This window comes from Hibiscus syriacus, unplaced genomic scaffold (assembly GCF_006381635.1).
Source record: "Hibiscus syriacus cultivar Baekdansim isolate YM2019G1 unplaced genomic scaffold, ASM638163v2 tig00110691_pilon, whole genome shotgun sequence".
Taxonomy (NCBI): domain Eukaryota; kingdom Viridiplantae; phylum Streptophyta; class Magnoliopsida; order Malvales; family Malvaceae; genus Hibiscus; species Hibiscus syriacus.
In genome coordinates, this window is record NW_024062826.1 from 169,061 (window position 1) to 193,103 (window position 24,043).

General features: G+C 35.0%; 1 protein-coding gene and 1 pseudogene across 1 annotated transcript; one reads left to right on the top strand and one right to left on the bottom strand.

Annotated features, from left to right (window-relative positions):
- Nucleotides 1-3,013: 3,013 nt before the first annotated feature.
- On the bottom strand, nt 3,014-4,242 carry LOC120138439 (oxygen-evolving enhancer protein 2, chloroplastic-like). The gene is made up of 4 exons (XM_039153902.1): nt 3,942-4,242; nt 3,626-3,858; nt 3,496-3,546; nt 3,014-3,395 (listed from the first exon to the last, which is right to left on the bottom strand). The coding sequence occupies exons 1-4, from the start codon at nt 4,192-4,194 to the stop codon at nt 3,135-3,137; spliced, it is 798 nt and encodes a 265-aa protein (XP_039009833.1). The 5' UTR covers nt 4,195-4,242; the 3' UTR covers nt 3,014-3,134.
- Nucleotides 4,243-6,918: 2,676 nt separating this feature from the next.
- The window catches only part of LOC120138425, a 79,060-nt pseudogene continuing 61,935 nt past the window's right edge, over nt 6,919-24,043 (top strand).

A 24,043-nucleotide genomic window follows, 5' to 3' on the forward strand; every position in this document is an offset into this window, starting at 1 on the left:
TGGTAACTGAACTTTATTCTCTCTTCTATTTCACTCACTGTACTTTAAATCTTTTCAATTTCCTCACTGAACTTAATACATTGTGTTTTTTATGGTCACTCAGCCGTTAAATAGTTAACGGCGTTAAAATGAGTTGTTGTATGGATGCAAAACGACATCGTTTTTATGAAAATTTTGTTTTTTTGAAAACGGTGTCGTTTTTAATGACGTTAACTATTTAACGGCGGAGTAACCAAATTAAGAGAGAGAGTAAAGTTTAGTGACCAAAAAAACCCAATGGATTAAGTTTAGTGAAGAAATTGAAAATTTTTAAAGTTCAATAAACAAAATAGAAGAAAGAGTAAAATTTAGTGATGAAATTTGTAATTTACGCAAAATAGTTAGATAGATTACACGACTTTAACCAAAGCACTACTAGAACCGTAGTTTAATTGCTAAAAGCCTGGCATGCATAAACAAGACAATTATAATCATATTAAAAACTTAAATAAATGGATGTCCCTTGTTCTCATATGTAATGGGGTAAGGGGAGGTAAGATAGTAGGTTGTCCCTAACACCAGGTTGAGAGCAACTTTCGTGGAAGACCTCCGAATTATGAAATGCCCTCCATGAGACTCGATCCCACGACCTCAAGGTTAAGAACCTTGTGCTTTACCAACTGAGTTGGATAGTCATCTCTCATATTAAAAACTTAAATGATACAAATGTTATGTTAAACGTGTAAGTGTTAAGATGAACCACCAGAGATAATATCTTAGATCCCTCTAGAGATAAATTGAATCAAACTTGAAACATTAAAAGTTGTGACTTTGGAATTGATATCTCTACGTCCAAATCAGACATGGTGAAATGTGTAATCCCTCTAGATAAGAATCGTTTATCCTAGTGTCATAGATCTCTTCACTCAAAGACCTACATCACGGAGATACCTACGGATCCCCTACCATTGATTGGTGCCAAGGACACTCGTGTACGCCTTTAAATGAGATGCCTATGCACATACAATGATAGAAGCTCCCTGGTTGAAGCCATTGACCCACAAGATGGAGGTAATTTAATTTATATGGCTCTTAGACCAAATTAAAAAGGGTGACCACCATAATCCCTTTGTGTACGAGATATGTATTTATTAGAATGTCAGCCAATCAGATGAATTTGTGATTTTCAACCTAAATCAGAAAAGATGAATTATCAAAACCCCTCATAACATGTTGCCTTTGTCCATGCAGGATTTTCTCATCATTATATTGGTGTTAAAAAGATTGCAGAAATGTCTCAAAATGAGAAATTACTAAATGCTTAACGGAACTACCCCTAAGTGAGATGACTCACAACATTTAGATGTAAATGATGTATGACACTCGACTCGTATTGATAAATACGAGCCATTCCATGATATGAAAGGCTGCAATAAAGTGTCATGATCGATAGTAATCATGTTGAAATTAATAACTCTTAAAACGAAAATGCAAGATGCACCATGTTAAAAAGACCATTACATGGTCCTCTACTCTGTTAAAAAACTAAAGGCTTGCTTTTTTTTCTTTTTGGTTGCTCTCTCGGTTTCAAGGTTTTGTCTTGATTAATCCGGTCTGATCCATGTCATATACCTGACTTTGGTGAGTAAGTCTCCCGGCAAAGATTTTTTGCATATGCATGGACTCAAACTCAAAAACATTGCTTAAACGATATTAAACTATTTATAACTTAAACTAACCCTGTGAAGTATTATCTTAAAAAATGAAAAATAAATAACACACTTGATGCAAGAGAAAATTAAATGCTTTAACAGTTGAAATATTTTAACAAATAGCCGTCGGCATGACTACTTGGACAAAAATACTCAGTATTTTTGGCCCAAAATCATGGTATAGGCTCAAACCACATTTTAAATTATGTCCCTAAACTTCAGTTTAAATCTGATCTGTAATATATAGGATAAAATTTATAAATGGATACTAAATTAATTTTTAAAAAATCAAACTTTCAAAAAATTATATAATAGATATTAAATTTTAGATTTTGTTATAAAATCGGAACAATGACATTATCTACCATTAAAAAGGTGATGTGTCATGCTAAATTACTCGAAAATATCTCATTTGACCTTTAATTGTGACTAAAATTTCATTTTATTGTTAATTTTAATTAAAATTATTTTTATTAGGCTCGTTGAATTGAAAATAAGATAAATATAAATAAATTAAATATTAATTTCTAATTTCATATCATAAATATTGAATTTATACAATATAAATTACTTGATACATTATTAAAACTTAAGGATTGTTTTGATTATTTTATTTAAATTTGGTCGTATTTTTTTATTAATGTGATAATATATTTTTTTGGATATGTTATTTTTAAATTGTGTTTAAACTTTTTAATCAAAAGTTAAATGCTTTGACTACTGGAACCCCCTGGAGAAGTGAAAACTGTTGAATCTAAAGAGTAACCTTCCCATGCAATAAAAAAAAGTTAAATGCTTGAATCACATCATTAAATAAAAAATAATTTAATTATTTAATAATTAAGTTTTTGTTGTATCTCGAATATTATAATTTTTTTAATTTTAAAAATATAAGCATAATTATTAAATATAATGCTTGTTTTAAATAACAAAATAAAAATTAATAAATTCTTTTTTAAAATTCATTTTTAAAACATATGATTTTATCGTATTTCGATTAGTAGGTTAACATCTAAGTTCAGACGACAGACAAATTTTTAACGAAAAATAACAAATTTAAAACATATGAATGATCATATAATCATTTTATATTTTTTTAATAGTAAAAAACTAACAAAACAATATTTTATAGTCGAAAAATTATTTTGTAATTTATAATAATCAAAATATTTAATAAATAACGCTATATAGTAATACATCATTTGTATACTTTATCCTATAATTTAAAACTATTTAAAATTTCATCTTATGAAATTAATGATGTTTATCTATATACGATGATCATTTTAGAATTTCCTAAAATTAAATATAGAGAAGCTTTGGGGAGTGGATATTATAGCAGACAAATTAGTTCAATATCCCACAAAATCATAACTTGTAATAAATTAAGAAGATTTACATAAAAACCTCTCTCCATTTTTTTTTATTTTAGAAAACTTGGTTTTAAGCAACGCTGAAGGAAGTGGCAGCGCTCTCGACGAACTTTCTAGCTCCCTTAAACCACCTTTTGTCTCCGGCTTGTGCCTTGCAGATGTAAAGCTTACCGTTGTTGACGGTGGCCGTTATCAATTGGTGCTTCCCACCTTCGTCTCCGTCGGCGGTTCTTGTCAACACCGACAAGAAGTAATATGGCTTCCCACCCACTGTCGAGGTTGAGCTCTCCAATACGTTTGCAGTCGCCACCGCACCGGAGTCAAAACCACCCTACATGCATATATTCAAACTATATTTCTAAACATTTGCTTATAAATGTGGAAAAAAAGGAAATGAGAGATAAAAAATGAAGTCTATGATGTTTAATCACCTCAGCATCGGTTTTACCGAAGTATGCTTGCTTTCCAAGCAGATAGTCCACCTGCAGAGCTCAAAAGATTTAGTTCATAAATATCTTGAAATATTTAACTACTGAAGCGGTGTGGGATTTGGAGTGTTACCGTGCCGAGGAAATCCTCAGGGGAACCGTAGTCGGTGATGGACTTCTTGTCGGTGGGAGTGACCATGACTGTCAAATTGCTGGTCGTGTCGAAGTTGTCCTCGTATCTCAGCACTTGCCCTGGGTACTCCACCTCTTTGCTCGGGTTCCATTTCGATGGTATCGACAGCTTGAATCCATCCCCATTGTACGCCGTGAAATCCGTATTTGTTTTTGGCTTCCCGAACACATTTGCTGCATATTTTAACTCATTTTCATTTTCCCATTGGTTCTTGATATCGAATATCAGTAACTACGAGAAAGAGAAAGTGGGTTACCAGCTTCACCATAGGCAGCATCAGCAGGAGAAACCTTAGAGGCGACAGCGGCGGCACCGATGAGGACGGTGAGAGCCAACCTACGGGAGACATGGCTTTCATCATCGTCTTGTCCGGCGGCCTGTTTCTGAGCCCTGCACACTAGCTGGTTGTTAGGCTTCGGAACTAGGCGGAGCGAAGGTGATAATGAGGATGATCTGCCGGCGGTGGTAGTGAGTGCATGGTGGTGCAAGAAGCTTGCGGCGGAGGCCATGGTAATGCTAGCGCTAAAAGCTAATGCTGTTTTACCTTGTTCAATCAATTGGAAAAGATAATGAATGTGGAGGATTGTGATGTTTTTGATATGTGAAGGAAATTGGCTTTGTGTTTGGATATTGGATTAGATATCGGATGTTGGGATAAGGATGTTGAGGTTCTTATTCGTGCCACGTGGATTTTATTACTCCTTCCTATGTCCACGTCGGATTCGTTCTGAATGGCAATAGGAATGCAATATCCATGGCCAGGGAAAAACAATAATATGAAAATTTAATATCAATATGAATAGGTAGAATGAATTTTTTGTAGGTTCTAACTTCTTCAATCTAGTCGTTTAGCCTTCAAATTTTAATTACATTCATTTTGGCCCTTAATCTTCTATCTTAGCTTAAATTTACTCAAACTTTTCATAACAATAATATTATTTTTTTTCTTATTGAAATGTTGGCATTAACTATTTTGTACTCCTATGTTTCTTCCACGATATCAAAAAGTTTGGAATATTATAAAATAACATGATAATAACATTTTAATAAGGATACATTTGTTAATATTTAGAGTTTTTTTATGATGTGAAAAATTAATTGCATCATCTTAAAAGGTGTCTATTATACTTTTGGAGAATAACTTTTGGAGAATAACTTTTGGAAATTATTAACTCTTCGTCTATTAAGATCTTTTCACATGATATTCCATTTATCGAAGTTTTCAAGGGATCCATAACCTTTAGGTGTTGGAGTATCCTGATCTCCAAATAAACTACATGACATAGATAAAATTTCTGACATGTCCACTTGATCTATGAGAGAAAAATCCAAGATCTGACGAGCATTACTACTTAGTCTATTGACCTATAAATAGTTATAATGATCTTATGTCTAACACCACCAATTAGAAGTACTATAAATATTCAATAACTACAATTAAGAAGAGGATCTGGTCACTTCCTTCTCCTTCATCCATACACCCCCATTATGATCAACTCTCTCTCACAAAGAAACATAAGTCAATGATTGTTCTTTCAGTGGTCGCGGTTCTCCACTCAAATCAGAAGGGGTGAACCACCTAGGTCGATGAGACAAACTTGTTCCCATCAATAATTGATGCAATGAGCGTGGGTAGACCTTACAACCGAGAGAATCAGTCCAGATCTATCTCAAAAATCAAAATAGTTATTCTTACATCCTTTTCTCTTCCTAAAACCTCCATCTACCTTTCCGGTTATTCCAAAAAAACAACCGTAGATTCGGTATGCGGAACTTGCATACACATGCGAAGAGAAAATAGAATAACCACACACGATTGACCTAAGTAAATCATCCCCTTTACGAGCGTTGGAGAGCTGGTTCAAGGCCACTGACCTCAGAGCCTACTGAGCTTGTTTAAGAGGTATTGGAAATCGCTTTCATTGACGTTAGGGACACCACAATCGTGGCAAGGATGGAAGGCTATGCACGACGGAGTATCTATAGAACTACGAGAAATCACACCTCGGACGACAACATCTACAAGGGCAGTATGAAAAAGTACACGTAGCCGTTAAGACGATCCTCAAAAACACCTCACGGGTATCGAAAAGCTTCACATCAAAAACAACTAACGACAATTATAGACTAACTTGTTTCTGGTAGGAATACCCCTCACGAGAAATTGCCAAACTTCCTTTAGCTCAGGTACTTAGGAAAACATCCTCTAAGAATAACATGTAACGTTTAAACAACTAATACATATAAGTATTAAGATTTTAATCCCTCCACTATAGTGTTGAGTCTCCAATTATTCTCCTACTATACTCTGTTATGTTGCTGCAACGAAGATTCCTCCACTGTGATGCGATAGTGGGGATGCCCCTACTCTACAGTAAAAAGCGTTAATCTTCCTTCTTTGTGAGTGTTGAGATACCTTAACTCATTGAAGAGACGTGATGCCTTCGAATGCAGAGAAGCCTCTACCCACTAACCATAAAATGTTAAGCCGCCTCTGTACCTTCAGAATCGTGAGATGCTTTCGAAAGGTGTTGAGTTGCCTTAACTTACAGACACAAATCTGCTTGAGGGGTCGAAATGCCTCTGCTTTGTTATTGAGATGCATTTGCTCTAACTTTACCACGACAAAGATGATACAGTTCTATTTATTGTGCATGGTATGCATGGAGATGCTTTCACACCCACCGTAGTGTAATATCCTTGATCCTCGGAATAAGTTTGGAATTAAGATGCGCTTTGCTAGGAATATTGGTTGTTGTACTGTCCTTGACGTAGAGCTTTGGGGAGTATATGATTGGTTATATCAAGCTTGGTGTTTAGGGACGAGGAAGGTGGTTCTTGAACTTGACATGCAATTGTTGGGCAACATTCTGCCATTGTGAGCTCGATCCGGAGCAATGGGTCGCGAGGATTCTACTTGTGTACCGAGAGGAAAATTGAGTGGCATATGTAATGATTGCTCTATCCTATTGGTCTTTCTGTTTATTCACAAAAAGGAGCTGAGGATCGATCAAAATCACGAGCTGAGGTTGTATGATGATGTTACTTGACCTAGACAGACGAAACCAAAGCAAACGTGAAAATGGAATCCAAGCATCGCACATTGCAGCGCTTGGCGCATTGGCCGTCCGAATCATTTATTATATCGGATATTGACCCATTATTATTATAGTACGATTCCATATAGACATATCTGATATAAATATTTCTGCAATAATAAATGGTGAAATCATCAATTTCAGAAATGAAGCGATACAGGAATGGTGAAATCTGGGATTTCGAGCACGAGGTGGCGGTGGCCACCAACCACCCGGTTATTTTAGGATTGGACGGTGGAACCACTTCCACTGTCGGCATTTGTATGCCGATTATGCCTTTCTCCGGTGCCCTTCCCGACCCTCTTCCCATTCTCGCTCGTGCCGTGCCGGCTGCTCCAATCATAACAGCGTTGGCGGTAACTCCATTTTTATCTCCCTCTTTTTAATGGTTGATTTTGAAGCTTAGGGTTTTAATTCTTTATTTTTTGTTGGCTTAATACACGTTTTAGTGCCTAAATTATATCTCAAAATATAATTTGGTGACTAAAGAATTTTTCGCTAGAAAAATGTGTCTAACCTTACACGGCCGCCACCGTTAAGTTCCTTGTCATGTTCCGAACAAAACTCAACCAAGGGTGACTCTTTGTCATCGGAGGTGAGAGATGGATGGGAGAGGGACGACGCGTAAAAAATAATAATATTATTAGTAAAATTAAAAAATATAACGATAGATGTCTAAAAGTATAACGGAGAAAACGTTAGGTACCTATTTTTAAAAATTCTTTAGACATCAAATCTTATATTGAGGTATAGTTTAGATACTAAAAAGTGTGTTAAGCCTTTTTTTTGTCCTCAGAAATTTAAAAGCAAATAATATCATTTTTAGACAAATGAAGCATTAAAGACTAACATTTTTTGAGCAAACAAATATAGGGTTTTCCCTTTTTACAACATTTATTTTGATTATTTGAAATAGAGTAGCTGTATATTCATTATCAATGAAATGTGTTAGGAACTTCTGAAGAATCAAAAAGCAAATAAAGAAAGGGGGTGTTGAATAATCGGGTAAAGAAAATGGAAAGAACACAAGAATTTTAACGAGGTTCAGCAATGTGCTTATGTCCTCGGTGCCCTAGGCGACGCTAGAATTTTTATTCTATTCAATGTCTCATAGGTTTAGGTTACATCTCCTTTTATAATAAATAAAACCTTGTACATATTTACAAAAATAACCCTGTACCGTACCGCGGGAGCTGTGCCTCTGCACCCCCAACCCACATAATCATAACCCCCACTACGAGCTTTACAAGTATATTTATGAGTCATACCTAACAAATCTCCACCATGGCAAATATCCTACCCTTTAGGAAACATTCAATGTGGGTTGGGTTACCTTACTTCTTTAACAACTCGAAACACTCAAAAAGTCCAAGCAATGCATGAATTTGTCTGTCGTAACTGCCTTGGTGAACATATCAGCGGCATTCTCATCAGTATGTACCTTTTGAAACAAAATCTCTCCAGATGCAACCAACTCTCTGATCTTGTAAAACCTTACATCAATATGCTTAGTTCTAGCACGATATACATGATTCTTAGCCAAGTGAATAGTACTTTGATTTTCACAAAGCAACTGAACTCCACCTTGCTAAACACCTAACTCCTTCACTAAACCAGTAAGCCATAAAGCTTCTTTTGCAGCTTCAACCGCTGCCATGTATTCAACTTCAGTTGTAGATAATGCCACAACATATTGAACAATAGACTTCCAACAAATAGGCCCTCTACCAAGAGTAAAGACATACCCTATCGTAGATCTTCTATTATCCAAGTCACCCGCATAGTCTGAATCCGCATATCCTACAACCAAAGGATTATCCTGCCGACTACCAAAAACAATTCCATGTCCCACAGTACCCTTTAAGTACGTAAAGATCCACTTGATTGCTTCCCAATGTTGCTTACCAGGTTTAGACATGTACTTACAAACTTGACTAACAACATGAGCTAAATCAGGACAAGTATATACCATTGCATACATCAAACAACCAACATCATTAGAATATGAAACTTTTGCCATATCTTCAGTTTCCTTATATGTCTTAGGGCACTGTTCTGGTGAGAGCTTAAAATGATTCACCAATGGAGTGCTCACTGGTTTTGTGCTGCTCATTGCAAACCTTTTTAGCATTTTCTCAATATAACCCCGTTGAGATAACCACAGTTTCCTTGAGTCTCTGTCCCTGTAAATTTCCATTCCAATAATTTTCTTTGCAGCACCTAAATCTTTCATATCAAATTCCTGACTTAATAAGGTTTTCAAACCGATAACATCATCCATGTTCTTCGCAGCAATTAACATATCATCAACATACAGTAACAGAAAAATAAAAGAACCATCATCAACGCTCTTAACATAGACACAACAATCATACTCACATCACTTGTAGCCAATCTTGATCATATAGGAGTCAAACCATTTGTACCATTGTCTCGGAGACTGTTTCAACCCGTACAAAGATTTCTTCAATCTACAAACTAAATGCTCATTTCCAGGTTGAGTGAAACTTTTAGGTTGCTGCATGTAGATCTGCTCCTCTAAATCACCATGAAAAAAAGCAGTTTTCACATCCATCTGCTCTAAATGCAAATCTCAACTAGCCACCAATGCAAGTACTGCTCGGATTAAAGTGTGCCTGACCACAGGAGAAAAAATTTCATCATAATCAACTCCTTTCTGTTCTGAAAAACCCTTTGCTACCAAACAAGCCTTGAACTTCTCCCCCTTTTTTCTGTTACTGCTTGTTTCTTCTTATACACCCATTTGCAACCAATCGGCTTCTTACCCTCAGGAAGGTGAACTAACTCCCATGTACGATTGTGATTTAAAGACTCCATCTCCTCAACCATGACAACCATCCACTTTTCATTTTCCTAACTAGTAACAACATCATGAAAAGTAATCGGATCATCACTGCTAACAGTAAGTGCAAAAAGTCTTCAAAACCCAATATGTTCGGAGGCTTTATATTCGTCTGTCCCACCATGTCTCTGGCGAGACTATAATCCTACAAATCATCCGTAGCGGAACCACCAGAAGTCGGTTGAGAAGTTTCTATTTTCTCAACTAGAAACTGCTCGAAATCTACCACTTTCGTGTCTTCTTCTACTGAAACATGGGTTGTTCATCAAAAACAACATCTTTACTTATCACAATTTTCTTCGTAACTAGATCTCATAACTTGAATCCTTTGACACCTTTTTGTAACCCAGAAAAATGCACTCATTCAATTTTGCATCAAGTTTGGATCTCTCATCAGTAGGTACATGCACATAAGCAGGACAACAAAAAATTCGTAAGTGATCAAAAGTAACATCATGACCAATCCATACTTCTTCTGCAACTTTCCCAGTCAAGGATGCCCTTGGCGATCTATTGATAAGATAACACACCATGTTAACAGCCTCAGCCCAGAAGTTTTTGGGAAGCCCCGCATTCAAGCGCAAACATCTGGCTCTTTCATTCAACGATCTGTTCATCCGTTCTGCAACACCATTTTGTTGTGGTATCTTGCGCACTGTAAAGTACCTCTTAATCCCATGCTCCTTACAGAAGTTTAGAAACTGTGAATCTGTGTACTCCGTACCATTGTTAGACCGCAAACACTTGATATTTCGTCCTGTTTGATTTTCTACCTCAGCTTTCCACAACTTGAACTTCTCAAAAACGTCGGACTTCTATTTCAAAAAATACATCCAAACTTTCCGTGAAAAATCGTCAATAAAAGTAACATAATACCTAGATCCACCCAAAGACGATATCGTAGAAGACCCCCATACATCAGAATGCACATAATCAAGAATCCCTTTAGTTGTGTGCTTCCCAGTCTTGAAACGAACTTTAGTATGTTTACCAAGAACACAATACTTGCAAAAATCGAGCTTACAACTTTTAACACCATGCAACAGATTTCTTTTATGTAATTCAGCCATACCACGTTCACTAAGATGAGCAAGACACATATGCCACAGTTTGGTAGTATCATCACATGACTCAACAGAATGAACTCCACCTACAATGGTACTCCCTAACAATATGTAAATATTCCCTGCAATCATATTTCCTATCATCACAGTCAAAGCTCCTTTAACAATCCGAATGGTTTCCCTATCCTCATCAGCCTCAGGGATAAAACGATTCTTGTGCAAAGTGCCCAAAGAAATCAAATTCTTCTTCAAATCTGGGATATGCCGAACACCACACAACGTCCGAACAAAACCATCATACATCTTAATTCTGACATCACCAATACCAACAATATTGCAACATCGATCATCACCCAAATAAACAGAACCAGAATTAACCGACCTGTATGTCGAAAATCATTCCTATTTGGCGTGATGTGATAAGAACATCCAGAATAAAAAATCCAAGCATCCGTCAATTGAGTCCTTAAAATAGAGAGCATATCACCTTTACTGCAATCAAAATTGTCATCCTCGGCCACATTCACAAACTTGGATGAGTCAGCTCGCTTCTCATCAGTCTGCTTTTTCAACTTCGGACAGTTTCACTTTATATGTCCCGCCTCCTTGCACTTGTAACAATGAATTGTCTTCTTATCCTAGATTTGGATCTGAAATTCCGATTCCCAGACCCTGCCTTCTCTTGCTTCCGTCCACGGTCTCGATTCCCCTTGACATATAAGCTATCAGCTTGAGAGCTTTCCCCTATATTCTGCTTCCGCTGGTTGTGAGCCAACAAGGCTGCAGTAATCTCCTCAACTTTGATAGTCTCTTTCTCATATGTAAGAGTAGTCATCATGTTTTCGTAAAAGGGAGGCAACGAACACAACAGAATCATTGCTTTGTCTTCATCCTCAATTTTCACATCAAGCCGAGCCAAATCAGAAATAATTTGATTGAAGACATTCACGTGTTGCGCCAAATCATGATCATCCTGCATCTTCAGCCCATACATCCGTTGCTTTAGATACAGTTTAGTCGTTAAGGATTTGGACATAAACTAACTTTACAACTTCTTTCAAATTTCATCTGGAGACGATAGATGCATGACGTGATACATTACCTCGTTTGCCAAACAAAATCGTATGGTTCCTGCCGCTCGCTGCTGCAATTCTTCCCAATCTTCCTCCTCCATCGACACCGGCTTTTTAGGTCGCAAAGCCTTCAGGATCCCTTGCTGCGCCAACAAATCCTTCACCCTTGTTTTTCATAATCTGAAGTTACCCTGACCATTGAATTTCGTAACTTCGAATTTGGCTCCTGACATCTGATACCAATTGTTGAATAATCGGGTAAAGAAAACGGAACGAACACAAGAATTTTAACGAGGTTCAGCAATGTGCTTACGTCCTCGGTGCCCTAGGCGGCGCTAGAATTTTTATTAAATTCAATGTCTCATAGGTTTAGGTTACATCTCCTTTTATAATAAATAAACACTGATATATATTTACAAAAATAACCATATACCATACCACGGGGCTGTGCCACCGCACCTCTAACCCACATAATCGTAACCCCCACTACGAGCTTTACCGGTATATTTATAAGCCATACCTAATAGGGGATTAGATAGAGCATGAATTGGATTATGATATTTGATTGTAGCTACACCAATTATCTATGATATGTTGGATGAGATCAAAGCAGCACTTCACTATCTTTGGCCATAAAACATACATGCAGTTAGTTGATGCCAATGCGTTGGTTATCAATTCTTCATTTTCTTTTACAGAAACTGCTGCCCGGGAAATATTAGAGCAAGTTATGGCTAATGCTCTTTCAAAATCTGGTTCTAATCGATCTTCTGTCCGAGCTGTTTGTTTAGCAATATCTGGTGTTAACCATCCCACAGACCAGCAAAGAATATTAACTTGGCTTAGGTTGTTCTCTATTTGAACATCATGCAATTTGAATAGCAGAAGATTTGAGATTGGATTTTTTTTTTGAAGCTCAACATAATTAAAAAGATGCCAGAATTAAAGTGAAAACTGTCATAGCTAACTTGGAACATGTAAAAAGAACTGCCTTAATATTCTGGGGAAAGACAATATGTATTTAGATTGAAGTGGAGGTTCTGATTAAATTAATAGAAATTTCAGGAAAACCCATGTGATTCATCTTTATGTGCAATATCTTAGATGTTTGTTGAAAGGGAGATTCACCCTTAATGAGTTATTATTACTTTATGTGGGAAAGTTTCATAAATGCTTCATCTTCACGATGTCCACCCAAAAATATTCACATGTTGATATGATAATCATATTACCCATTTGCTTCTCTTTTTATCTGAAGTTTGTTCTACATCTGAATATGTAAATGACACTGTTATGGATTGACGATTCCATGACTTGTTTAGAGACATATTCCCCAGCCAAGTAAAGCTCTATGTACGAAATGATGCTGTGGCAGCTTTGGCTTCTGGGACAATGGGTAAGCTCCATGGTTGTGTACCAATTGCTGGTACTGTTGCCTATGGGTTCACAGAAGATGGCAGAGAAGCTAGAGCGGCTGGTGCGGGACCTGTCCTAGGTGATTGGGGAAGGTACATTATTGTGACTTCCTTTAAAAAAAATAAAAAAATTAGCCTCCTTTTTTGTTGTTTAGTTTGCTCTACTATTCAATTCAAGACATTTGGTATTCTACCGTATGAGACTGTTAGATTTGGTTTTTTTATTTACTTCTTTAAAAGTTTGTTAATGATGTTTGGTTGACACAGAGCTTAAGGATTAAGGTCTTTTGGGGAACTTAAATTTAGAGCTTAAAGTTTTGAGTCTAAAATTAATTTATTTTCGTTGTATTCAGGAGTTGAATACAAAATTTCAAATTCATTATTTATATCATTAGATGGCTTACAATTTGGATTTGAATTGGAACTGACACATTAACTTTACTGAAATCGATTTTATGATTCTAAAACTTTCTGCAAAGAGAAACTCTCTCCTATAAAAACTATTCTGATCTTTCATTTCCTATATAAAAAAAAAAGCTTGGCTTTACCAAAAACATTTAACTAATTGTTATTTCAGAGCAAATATTTCTTTTATCAACATTGAACTACAGGAAAACAGTTGGTTCTATTTCACTTTTCTTCTTTGTCAAACAATGTTAATGCAAAAAAAAAAAAAAAAGTAATGCAACCGATCAACGCATCTGGGCCTACCAAAAGAAATACATCATACACATTGAATGATATTACAAGAAAAACATCTAACCTCTCTATCTTAAATGGTTTTATTATTAAGGGCTTAAATTAGTGCCATATTTATGAAGATCATGATTCCATTATTATTTGATGTTTGGTGCTGAAATGTCACGATCTTTTCGTTCTCTGTCATTTTCTACCATGACAGAGAATATGAGCGTGAGTTTTGAATTGCAGAATTTGTTAGTTGATGGTTCTTGCATTATTGGCCTATGAATTCCACAATTGTGATTGTTTGCCTTTTTTTTTATGGTGGCAACTAAGAATTACTAGCTTTTCTTTAAATTCGATTGCTGAATTTGTTTGGGTACTTTGCAAAGACAACAAAGTTTCCTAGAGACGAATCTTTCAATTCACATAGTCTAGAACCCTTTTATGGCCTGTGGCTTTCGTTTCTTCTCGCCATACCTTTATTCTATCACATTCTTTTTACTGGAGAGCTATTGTACCCTATGAAGCTATTGGTTCTTTGAGATGTCAATAAAATTGGAATCAAGTGTAGAAATGGAAAAAAGAGAGGAAGGACAAATCAAGTGCCTACGTGTGTAGAATGGTACAAATAAGTGTATGAAGGAAGACTTGAAGAAGCAAAATTGCTAGCTTAAGTGTACAACTAAATTTTGAGAAAGAAAGATTTGACACCTGTCTGATAAAGCCAGTCTCTTTCTTTTGGTAACTCTTATAATTTTAAGGTGACGTTTAATTCGCTGGAATGTTTATGAGAGAATTAGAATATATGAACGAATTAGAATATGAAGGAATTAAAATCTGAATCTGAAACCTGTTTGGTTGGTAGGAAATTGAATTGGAATCCAATTTCATATTCTGTTTAGTTCGCAGACATATCAGATGAATTTGATTTCAGTAATATAAAATAACAGAATTGTCCTTCTTGTTTTTTTGTTTAATTTTAATTTATTTTATAACTTACATGTAGCAATATATTATAAATTTTTTTAAAATATTAAATTTTTATTTTATTGATTTAGTATTCATTTCAATAAATTATAAAAATCATAAGTTAAATTCATCCTAATTAGGGATGGTCATGGGTCGGGTTGGGTCGGATTTTTGGTGCATCCGACCCGACCCGACCAAAATAAAGTTTCACCCGACACGACCCAACCCGAAATAATAAAAAAAATATTTTTATTCAATAAAAACAGTGACTTAATTGAAAAAAAATATATATATATATAGAGGGGTATTATTGTAAGTATTCCTAAATATATAAGGTAAAATTATATATTTTTTCGGGTCGGATATTTTTCACCCTAAATCCGAACCCAATTTTTTTTTTTTAAAAATCCAACGATCCAGATTTTTTTTAAAAAAACTCGACCCGAATATCAAACTTAAAAAAACCGAACCTGACCCGAACCCGAAATTATTTAAAAAAATCCGACCCGATCCCAAATTTTTTTTAAAAAAATCCGACATGAATACCAAAAGATTGATGAGGGTAGTATGATCAAATTTCACATTCCCTCCTCCAAAGGATTTCAATTCTATCATGTTATGGATAGAATTTAATTTCTCTCTAGATGAAATTGGATTTCAATTCCTCTTTGACATGAGAAAGAGGTTCAATTCCTCTAATTTCAATAGATTCTAGCATACCAAATGCGGTTTTTAACACAAGTATGGAATGGCGCAAATAAGTGCCTAAAGACTTGACGAAGCAAAACTGCTAGCTGAAATATGCTTAATTTGAGAAAACTAAATTTTACTTTGTGATAAAGCCTCTTTCAGTCTTCCTTTTAGTAAGTGTTATAATCCGAAGCAGCTTTAAGGATTATTTGCTTCATTGTTAATAACAGGAACTTTTACTGCTCCAATTGATAATCATGGTTTTTAGAATCGAACCGGTTAACGAACCGATTATGTTACCGGTTTACTGGTTCAACCAGTCGAATCAGTCGAAAGAACCGGACGATGTCATAATTATTTAAAAAATTAAATAAAAATATAAAAAATATTTAATAAAAAATAATTTTTTATATGACAAATCATATTTAAAGCATGTCATAACATATATATATATATAAAAGTTAAAAGCCATAAAATCAAGTGAAACAAAATGATTTAAATTAACTATAACATAATATTTAAGGTAAAACATATTAAATAATAAATATTATTATATAACTATAATTTAAAAATAAATTTGGGGCTAAAAAAATTATAACAAAATGATATTGTTTGGTTTAATTTTTTTTAAAAACAATCCCATATGACTAAGAAACATAGAAGAACATCCCAAAAGTCTAAAGAGTAAAAATATGAAAACAAAACAATCCCACATGGCTAAGAAACATAGAAGAGCATCCCAACTAACTTCTATAAATAATAGAGGTAATTTGACATTCAAAATCATGGAGCCTTTTGGTGAGCATTGAGTGAAATATTCTTTCACTTCAATCAAGCTCGAATTTTAGGCTTCAATCGAGCTTCTAAATTTTTTTTAGTTCAAGCCTTTTCGAGTTCAAGTTTCAATATTATATTTCGAGTTCGAGTTGAACTTGATAATTTTTAGCTCGTAAATTTGAGTCGAGTTGAGCTTATTTTTAAAATTTTTAAGTTCGAGTCAAGCTCAACAATGCTCGAGTTCGACTTGGCTCATTTAACAAATGACGTCGTTTGGTTTAATTTTTTTTAAAAAAAAATTGGCAATTTTTTTCGGTTTTTTCTAGTTTTTAACCGGTCTGATTTGAACGGTTCAACTGTTCTAACCGATTCATTAATAACGGTTCAACCGGTATAGATTGAATCGAACTAAATAACGATTCTCGATTGAATTAATTGAACCAACCAATCTGACCCGATTTTCAAAACACCGGTGATAATCCATTGATGGATGATATGATATGTTGCTAATTGTTTTTCTTCTTTTCTTTATTTGCCTTGTAGTACGACCTGTTACAAGTGTACCTTTCTTTATGTGTTCATTCCTTTATATGCAGTGGATATGGAATAGCTGCGCAGGCGCTAACTGCTGTAATTAGAGCTCATGATGGTCGTGGTCCACATACGATGCTTACATCTACCATTTTGCAGACACTTGGCCTATCTTCTGCAGATGAACTAATTGGGTATTTATCTGATTGTTGTAAATGGTTATTTACTTTTAGAAATTATGGCCCTTCATTGTATATGGTTTGATGCTTGAATACATGGCTAATAATTGCCTCCTAGCATTGCTTTGCAATTCGTGATGAGAATTAAAGGATTTGAATAAATCTGAAAACTGGTTTACAAGGAACTTGGGAAATTGCGCTCAGTTGTGTCCTTCAACCTTCACATCATACTTCATGGCCTTTCATCTGTTTGTCAATATCGTCCTTTCATTAGTTAATAATAAGAAGTAAAAAAAGAAAAGACCGTCATGCAGTATAGCAATTTTTTGGCAGGAAAAGATTTGTAAATTGCACTTTAACAATATTTGATCTTTCTATAGAATTTCATTTTCATTATTTTTTATTTATTTTTCTCTCTTTCTTTCTCCATTCTCAATCACTTTTACTTAAATCTCTAAAATTCCTTTCAGCACTTGTAAAACACATATTTTTGTCAAGATAAACTAGTTAATGACTTTACTGAAATGCATGTTAATAATCAGGATTTGTCTTTTTTGTTTGGACAATTGTTTTTTTAGATTGCTTGCCACAAGTGTTATCATAAGTGTTATCAAAACATATAATAGTTTTGAAAACACATTTTTAAAAATGTATAATATATAGTTTTGAAAACACATTTTAAATATAAATATATATATACTTTTTTAAAATGATTTTTGAAAAAATATATAATATAAATAATTTTTTGAAAACATATTCTATAGTTTTTGAAAATATAATATATGTTATATAGTTTTTATTATATATTATATTATATTATATTATATTAGATTAGGTTATTTATTTATTTTTATTTCAGGTCCAATCCGGGTCCAGAAGGAGTCCAATAGTCCAAATCCAGAGCCCAACCGGATAGCTTGACCCAGCAAACCCTGTGGGAATCTAGCAAAAGAAAAGAGGGCTTAACCAACCCAAATCATTAGGGTTTTATAAACCCTAAAATAACATAGGCACCGCACGAAGGAGGCCAAGCGGCTGGTGGTGGCGCGCGTGGAGGCCACGCACCAGCAAGGTTACCCAAACTGAAAATCAGAGAGCAAATCGAAGGGAAATATTTCCCTCGTTTTTTTCGACAACATGGTGAAACGGAGATACAAACATACAAGAAATGAACCCACAATCCCAACAAAATCGGGATTGCATCCATCACTGATTTAAGAGGGAAACAACCCCGTGATAGCCAGAAACAACCCCGTCGAGGGGCTATATATACCTGCATTACTGAGACAAAGAGGCATCGAAGAGTACACCAGAAAACAACAACCAAAACATGAACAGAGAACATAGCAAAGTCAAGCAAAAACTAAAACAACATTCAAAGGAAAAATCACAAAAAAAAAAAAAACTCGAAGTGATCGTCGGTTTAGTGTCGGAATGAGAACGATCCCCGGGAGAACGAAAAGTTTTGCAAAAAAGGTAAAACCCGAAAGTTTTACTTTTAAATCCCCGGTAGTTTTAGGATTTTCAGCCATTGGAGGCGGTGGCCGGAGCGACGGTTTGCTACCGGCGGGTAGTCGATCTTCGACCGGCTAAGGATTGAGTTGAGAGCATTTTGAGAGGGGGTTATTTTTAGGAATTAGGATGAAATGTTTTTTTTTGTTTTATGGGCTATTTATAGGGAGAGCCTTTGTGTAAATACTAAAATCTTAATCGTAGTCCTTGCAGTTTTGATGTGTAATTTATTTTGGTCACCTGTTGTAAATTTGCCCTTGAATTCAAATTTATTCAATTTAATCATTGTTTAACTTTATTATATTTCACAAATTGACCCCTCCTGACTTTTTATCTTTTTCTTACAATGTTCAAATAATATCAATTTGGTCCTTAATTTTAAATTTGTTGCAGTTAAATCCTTTTAATTCAAAGTTTTTATATTTCTTAATTTAATTTTGTTTTTCTTTAATATTTAACACTGATTTGATTTATATTTTTTAGGTTAATTTTAAATTCTTCAATGGTAAGTAATTTAGATCGAACTTTTAAATTTTAATTTGACTTTTTTGTCATTAAGATAACCAAGAAATTAAAATGGTACTGAAAGAGCAGTACATGAGTACTTGTAACCCCCAGACCGATGCGGGAAACCCGATCCAATCCGGTAAGTCACATTAGGGCCACCAGAGCGACCCACTGTAAAAATAGCAGAAAATTTAAAACTTTTTATCAGAACATGTAAACTTATAAAATAAATTGTCATTATTTAAAAATAAAACAGATTTCCAAACTCGTATATAAATCAAAATACAATTACATGCCCCCTAATCACATGTACCATACTCTGCAACAACGCCGAACGAACTCCCTTACTGAAGTCGATAGATACACTGATACAATTCTTTTAACCTGAAAAGGTGAGTAATAGAGTGAGCTTTGGAAAGCTCAGTAATACAGAACTACCAGATGATGCTGATGAACGTACATATACAGATAAATATATATTTACTTATTATTTCCGATCATTTACAGATTTTTATGCTGAGCAGAGATCCTACTGATATTTCAGGTGGTAACGGACAATGAGCTTTCAGTTCAGACAAATATTTCGGATGACTGAGTTCAGGAGATCAGAATGGGTTATCTAGTGTGTTCCTGCAAAACCTGTGAAAAGATGCATATCTTTTCTTTTAAAACAGTGGCAATTTAAAACATATTTTTATTCAAAAACCATATTAATCCATCCAACCAAACACACCATAATGTGTAGGTTCCCCAGAACCATACACCACCAACACACCAAGTAAGGCTCTGAGCACAAAGCAGAGGAGCCTGCAGTAACGGTAACGATAACTTCCTCCAACAACACCCTCCCATAAAACATTTATCAAAAACCATAGTAATCCCTCCAACCGAACACACCATAATGTGTAGGTTTCCCAGAACCATACACCCACCAACACACCATAATGTGTAGGTTCCCCAGAATCATACACCCACCAACACACCAAGTAAGGCCCTGAGCATAAAGTCGAGGAACCTGCATATATAGTAACCTCTAACAATACCCCCAAATAAAACATGTTCCGTCCGTAAACGGATATATCAAAATTCAAAACATAATTTATGTCAAGTATCATATCAAAATCCAAGTCAAGTATCATATCAGAATCCAAGTCAAGTATCAGATCATAATCCATGTCAGATATCAGATCAGAATCCATGTCAAGTATCAGATCAGAATTCAAATCGAAAATCAGATAAAATATTCATGTGGGTAGGGAACACACCAGAGTTTACAGATATTATTCATAAGTACAGAATAATCTTATCAGGCAGAGAAACACGGATCTTCAATATACCGATAGAATGTTGGGATTTATAATCACTATTGGAAGAGTTCAATAACTGATGGAATCATAAGTTATTCAGAATGTGAATTATCATGATATTATCTTATTTAGACAGTTTTCAGAATCTGTACGTAATCAAAAGGGTATTCAGAATCATTTACATCCATGTCAATTGATCTGATAATCGAACAACTTGAGAACAAAGATTCAAAACCTTAACAATCTATGTCGATTGATCGCATTATCGAACAACTCTTAGATGAATAGTTCCCAGAACTAATACTTATTGACTGGTCATTTCGTGTCCTTCTAGGGTATTTACACTTTAATACCAAAAATTCTTATCCATAGATCATCTTCGGAATCATCACTGAATAGATCTTCCAATGTCTTTATTTCATTTTTACGCTTCCACTATATCATGAAATACTGACGTGTTTGATTTGTAGTTCATGATCCAGAAGAACAGTACATCGTGTATGTTCATTAACGTTTCCAGACTCATCTAAATCACTTATTAAAATCTTAGTCATTGAGGTTACTTATTTCACTTAGTAGTCAAATCCATTCCAATTACTTCAGAGTTTTCCAGAGTAAATCAGACATTTTCTGAATTTCAGATACATATTGTACTTTCGTTCAGTTCAGTATTCGTGGTTGATTTGTCGAACAAATATCCAATTCTTAGTACTGAATATGATCTAGAGTTGAGTTGAGCTGAATACTTCCAAATTTATCATCGAGCCAAACTTGAGAAGACGAACACATGTTCCAGTAATATCTATGCCATTCAGGTATTGACATAGCTTTAGGGTTAATCTATTCACTTAAATTGTTTTCCATTACCTTTAAATGTAGTCCAATACTTATGCTTACTTGGATTCCTTAATTAATCCAAGACATTTACTTAATTTAGGCCATAAGAGTATTTTGGTAATTTTGATGTTCAATTTTATTCCATCCATTTCAGAGCTCGAGGATATTCAATCATTCCTGAGCTTGGTGATATTCTTGAGTCATTTACATTACAGGGGTATTTTGGTCATTTTATAGATTCAACGTATTTCATTCCTTTCATTCCGTACGATCTTACTATTAAATTCAATCTTATAATTTATTTCAGTCCTTTCGAATAATTATGACATCATAATAACCCCGATAAATTACTCTTCAAGTATTTACTCATTATTCGAATATTTTCGGGTCAAGTGTCTTCTCAGATTTTACAAACGGAAAATCAGGACTTTTCCTGAACTAAGTCAGGATCTTAACAATCAAATCCGTACTTAATCGAGTTAAGTACGAATCCTCAAAGTATTTTCTCATTCAGCGTTAACTAGGACTATTTTACCTCTCAAGGGCATTTCCGTAATTTCTTAACCAGATAATTTCGATATTAGCTTTTAACGAAAATAATTATAATTTAAAGATCCTATGATCAATTGCTTTCCTGAACATTCTCTTATCTTGAAATGATTCCTTAATAGAATTCTAATATCTTGCACAAAACCTCTAGGTTTAAAAACCGATTATCCAAAATATCCAAGTAAAACTAACATTTCTTAAGCACATCAATATTTTTTTAACAGATCAATATGTCTGTAAAAACCTCTTATCCAACTTCCATATTCCAATCTTGTCTTTTTATAACACAAGGGTATTTTCGTAATTTTACCCTACCGGAGTATTCTCATAATTTCTCATCCAAATACCTTTAACATTTAACCTTTGATGAAATAAATTATAAGTTACAGATCCAGGTTGATTTCTTTATCACTAAGCACATAACTTGTAATTTAATTCTAACAATCCCTTAATTTCTTATAAAAGTCATCTGAACCATAATCAATTACTGAACCCTTTTACCGTATTCAGATCGAGTGTAGAACTTCATTAATTACACATATGAGACCAAACATTTCCATTCATGCATTTACCAATACCAACATGTTCTATAAAGCATAAAGAGATAGTAAAGTATTACCTCGATTTTTGTGTAATATTGATCGACCATAAAAATTCCATTCGAACGCCTTTGATCTTCAATTCAACTTCCAATAATTCCTCATATACATATCAACATAAATTATATCAGAAACGGAGCTTAATTGCGATAAATGGATCGAATCGGATGATAAATCGGTTAAAACCAACTTACCCGGTTCGAATTTAGTAAAACCGACTTCGGATTCGGATTCAGGACGTTGAAAGCATAAAATATGACTTTTCGAAAATTTGGAATTTTCGGTCAAAATCAAAGTCAACGGGTTTGACCGGAAATTTTGAGGCCTTCGGGTTCGAATTTCGAAAAACAGACAGAGGAATCGGATTTGGAACGTCGAAAAATGTCAGGATAGGTATACTCGGTCGAAGTCAAAGGTCGTTTAATGCCCGGTCAAAGTTTTGGTCAACAGTGGTCAACGCCGGTCAACGGTCAACAATCAACGGGTCAACGGGTCGGGACAACGGGTCGGGTCGGGTTATGACCGGTCAAACCGGTCAACTATGCACCAAAACCGGTCAAACTGATCATTTTTCCTTCCCCACACGAAGTGGCGGCGCGTGAACAGTGCCATGATATTGGAAAATTCCTGGAAAAATTCCTAAAAAATTATTTTAAGCGATTTCGAGATACTTACAAAGCTCGGTTCAATTTTTTGAACGGCGGAGAGCTCGATTTCAACAAATCGGAAACTTTGACCGCTTCACCTCCACACGCACCGCCGCCGCCGGAGAAAAGGGAGGACACCGGTGGACTCAGAACGACACAAGGAACACGATGGTGCGGGAGGTGTCGTAAACGGATGACCCGATCGTCGTGAATCGATGAAAAACCAACTAAAATCGAGTTATTACGGACGATACTTCTGACTAAAATTCACGACGAACGGCGATGATTCACGACGAAAGGTTTTAGGGGTTTTGTTCCTCGGTTGACAACGAACATGATGGTGGTTTCGGCTTGTCGATCGGAGGTCAGACGGCGAGTAGATCAGAGTTGAAAGTTAGTTGATCGGAGAGGGAAAATCTGGAAAATTTTCCAGAAAACATACGGGAATGGGGGATTTATAATTCAACTCATAATAAAAATGGGTAAACCATGAGTTTAGTCACTGAACTTCCTGCACTTCTTAAAATGGTCTGCCAACTTTGAAATGTTACAATTTAATCCCCAATTCCTTCCAAAAATACCAATTAAATTCACCACTTTATAATTTCTTAAATTTAACCCCTAAATTGGGGTGTTAAAATTCTCCCCTCCTTAAAAGAATTTCGTCCTCGAAATTCAACGAAATTCATTCATGTCACATAATTATAGAAATAAAACTTCCATCAACTCTTCCATATCTTCGAGTAGATTTTTATAGAAATACGGATTCTCCACTAATCCTTAACCAGTTGAGTATACCTTCTTATCAGAAATCTCTCTCATTACAAGTAAATAATCAAAACAACTTTATCCTTGTGGAATCAATTCAGCCTTAGTTACGAGAATAGGCTCACGCATATCCCAATTTCATTTCAGGAGTAGAGTCAGATTTTTCAGATAAATAACTCTAACATAGCTCGTAAGGTACTTTACAACGTTTAGACAAATGTTACTGATGTTCCTTTTTGTACAAGTATAGTCTTAACGGATAGAAACTTCGGTTTACTCGCTACAGATA

What these genes read in the sequence shown, in the direction of transcription:
- LOC120138439 (XM_039153902.1), bottom strand. Translation starts at nt 4,194, where the DNA reads ATGGCCTCCGCCGCAAGCTTCTTGCACCACCATGCACTCACTACCACC. An exon ending in TGCTGCCTATGGTGAAGCTG is followed by an intron (nt 3,859 to 3,941) that starts GTAACCCACTTT and finishes TAAAATATGCAG; the next exon opens with CAAATGTGTTCGGGAAGCCA. An exon ending in TCGGTAAAACCGATGCTGAG is followed by an intron (nt 3,396 to 3,495) that starts GTGATTAAACAT and finishes ATATGCATGTAG; the next exon opens with GGTGGTTTTGACTCCGGTGC.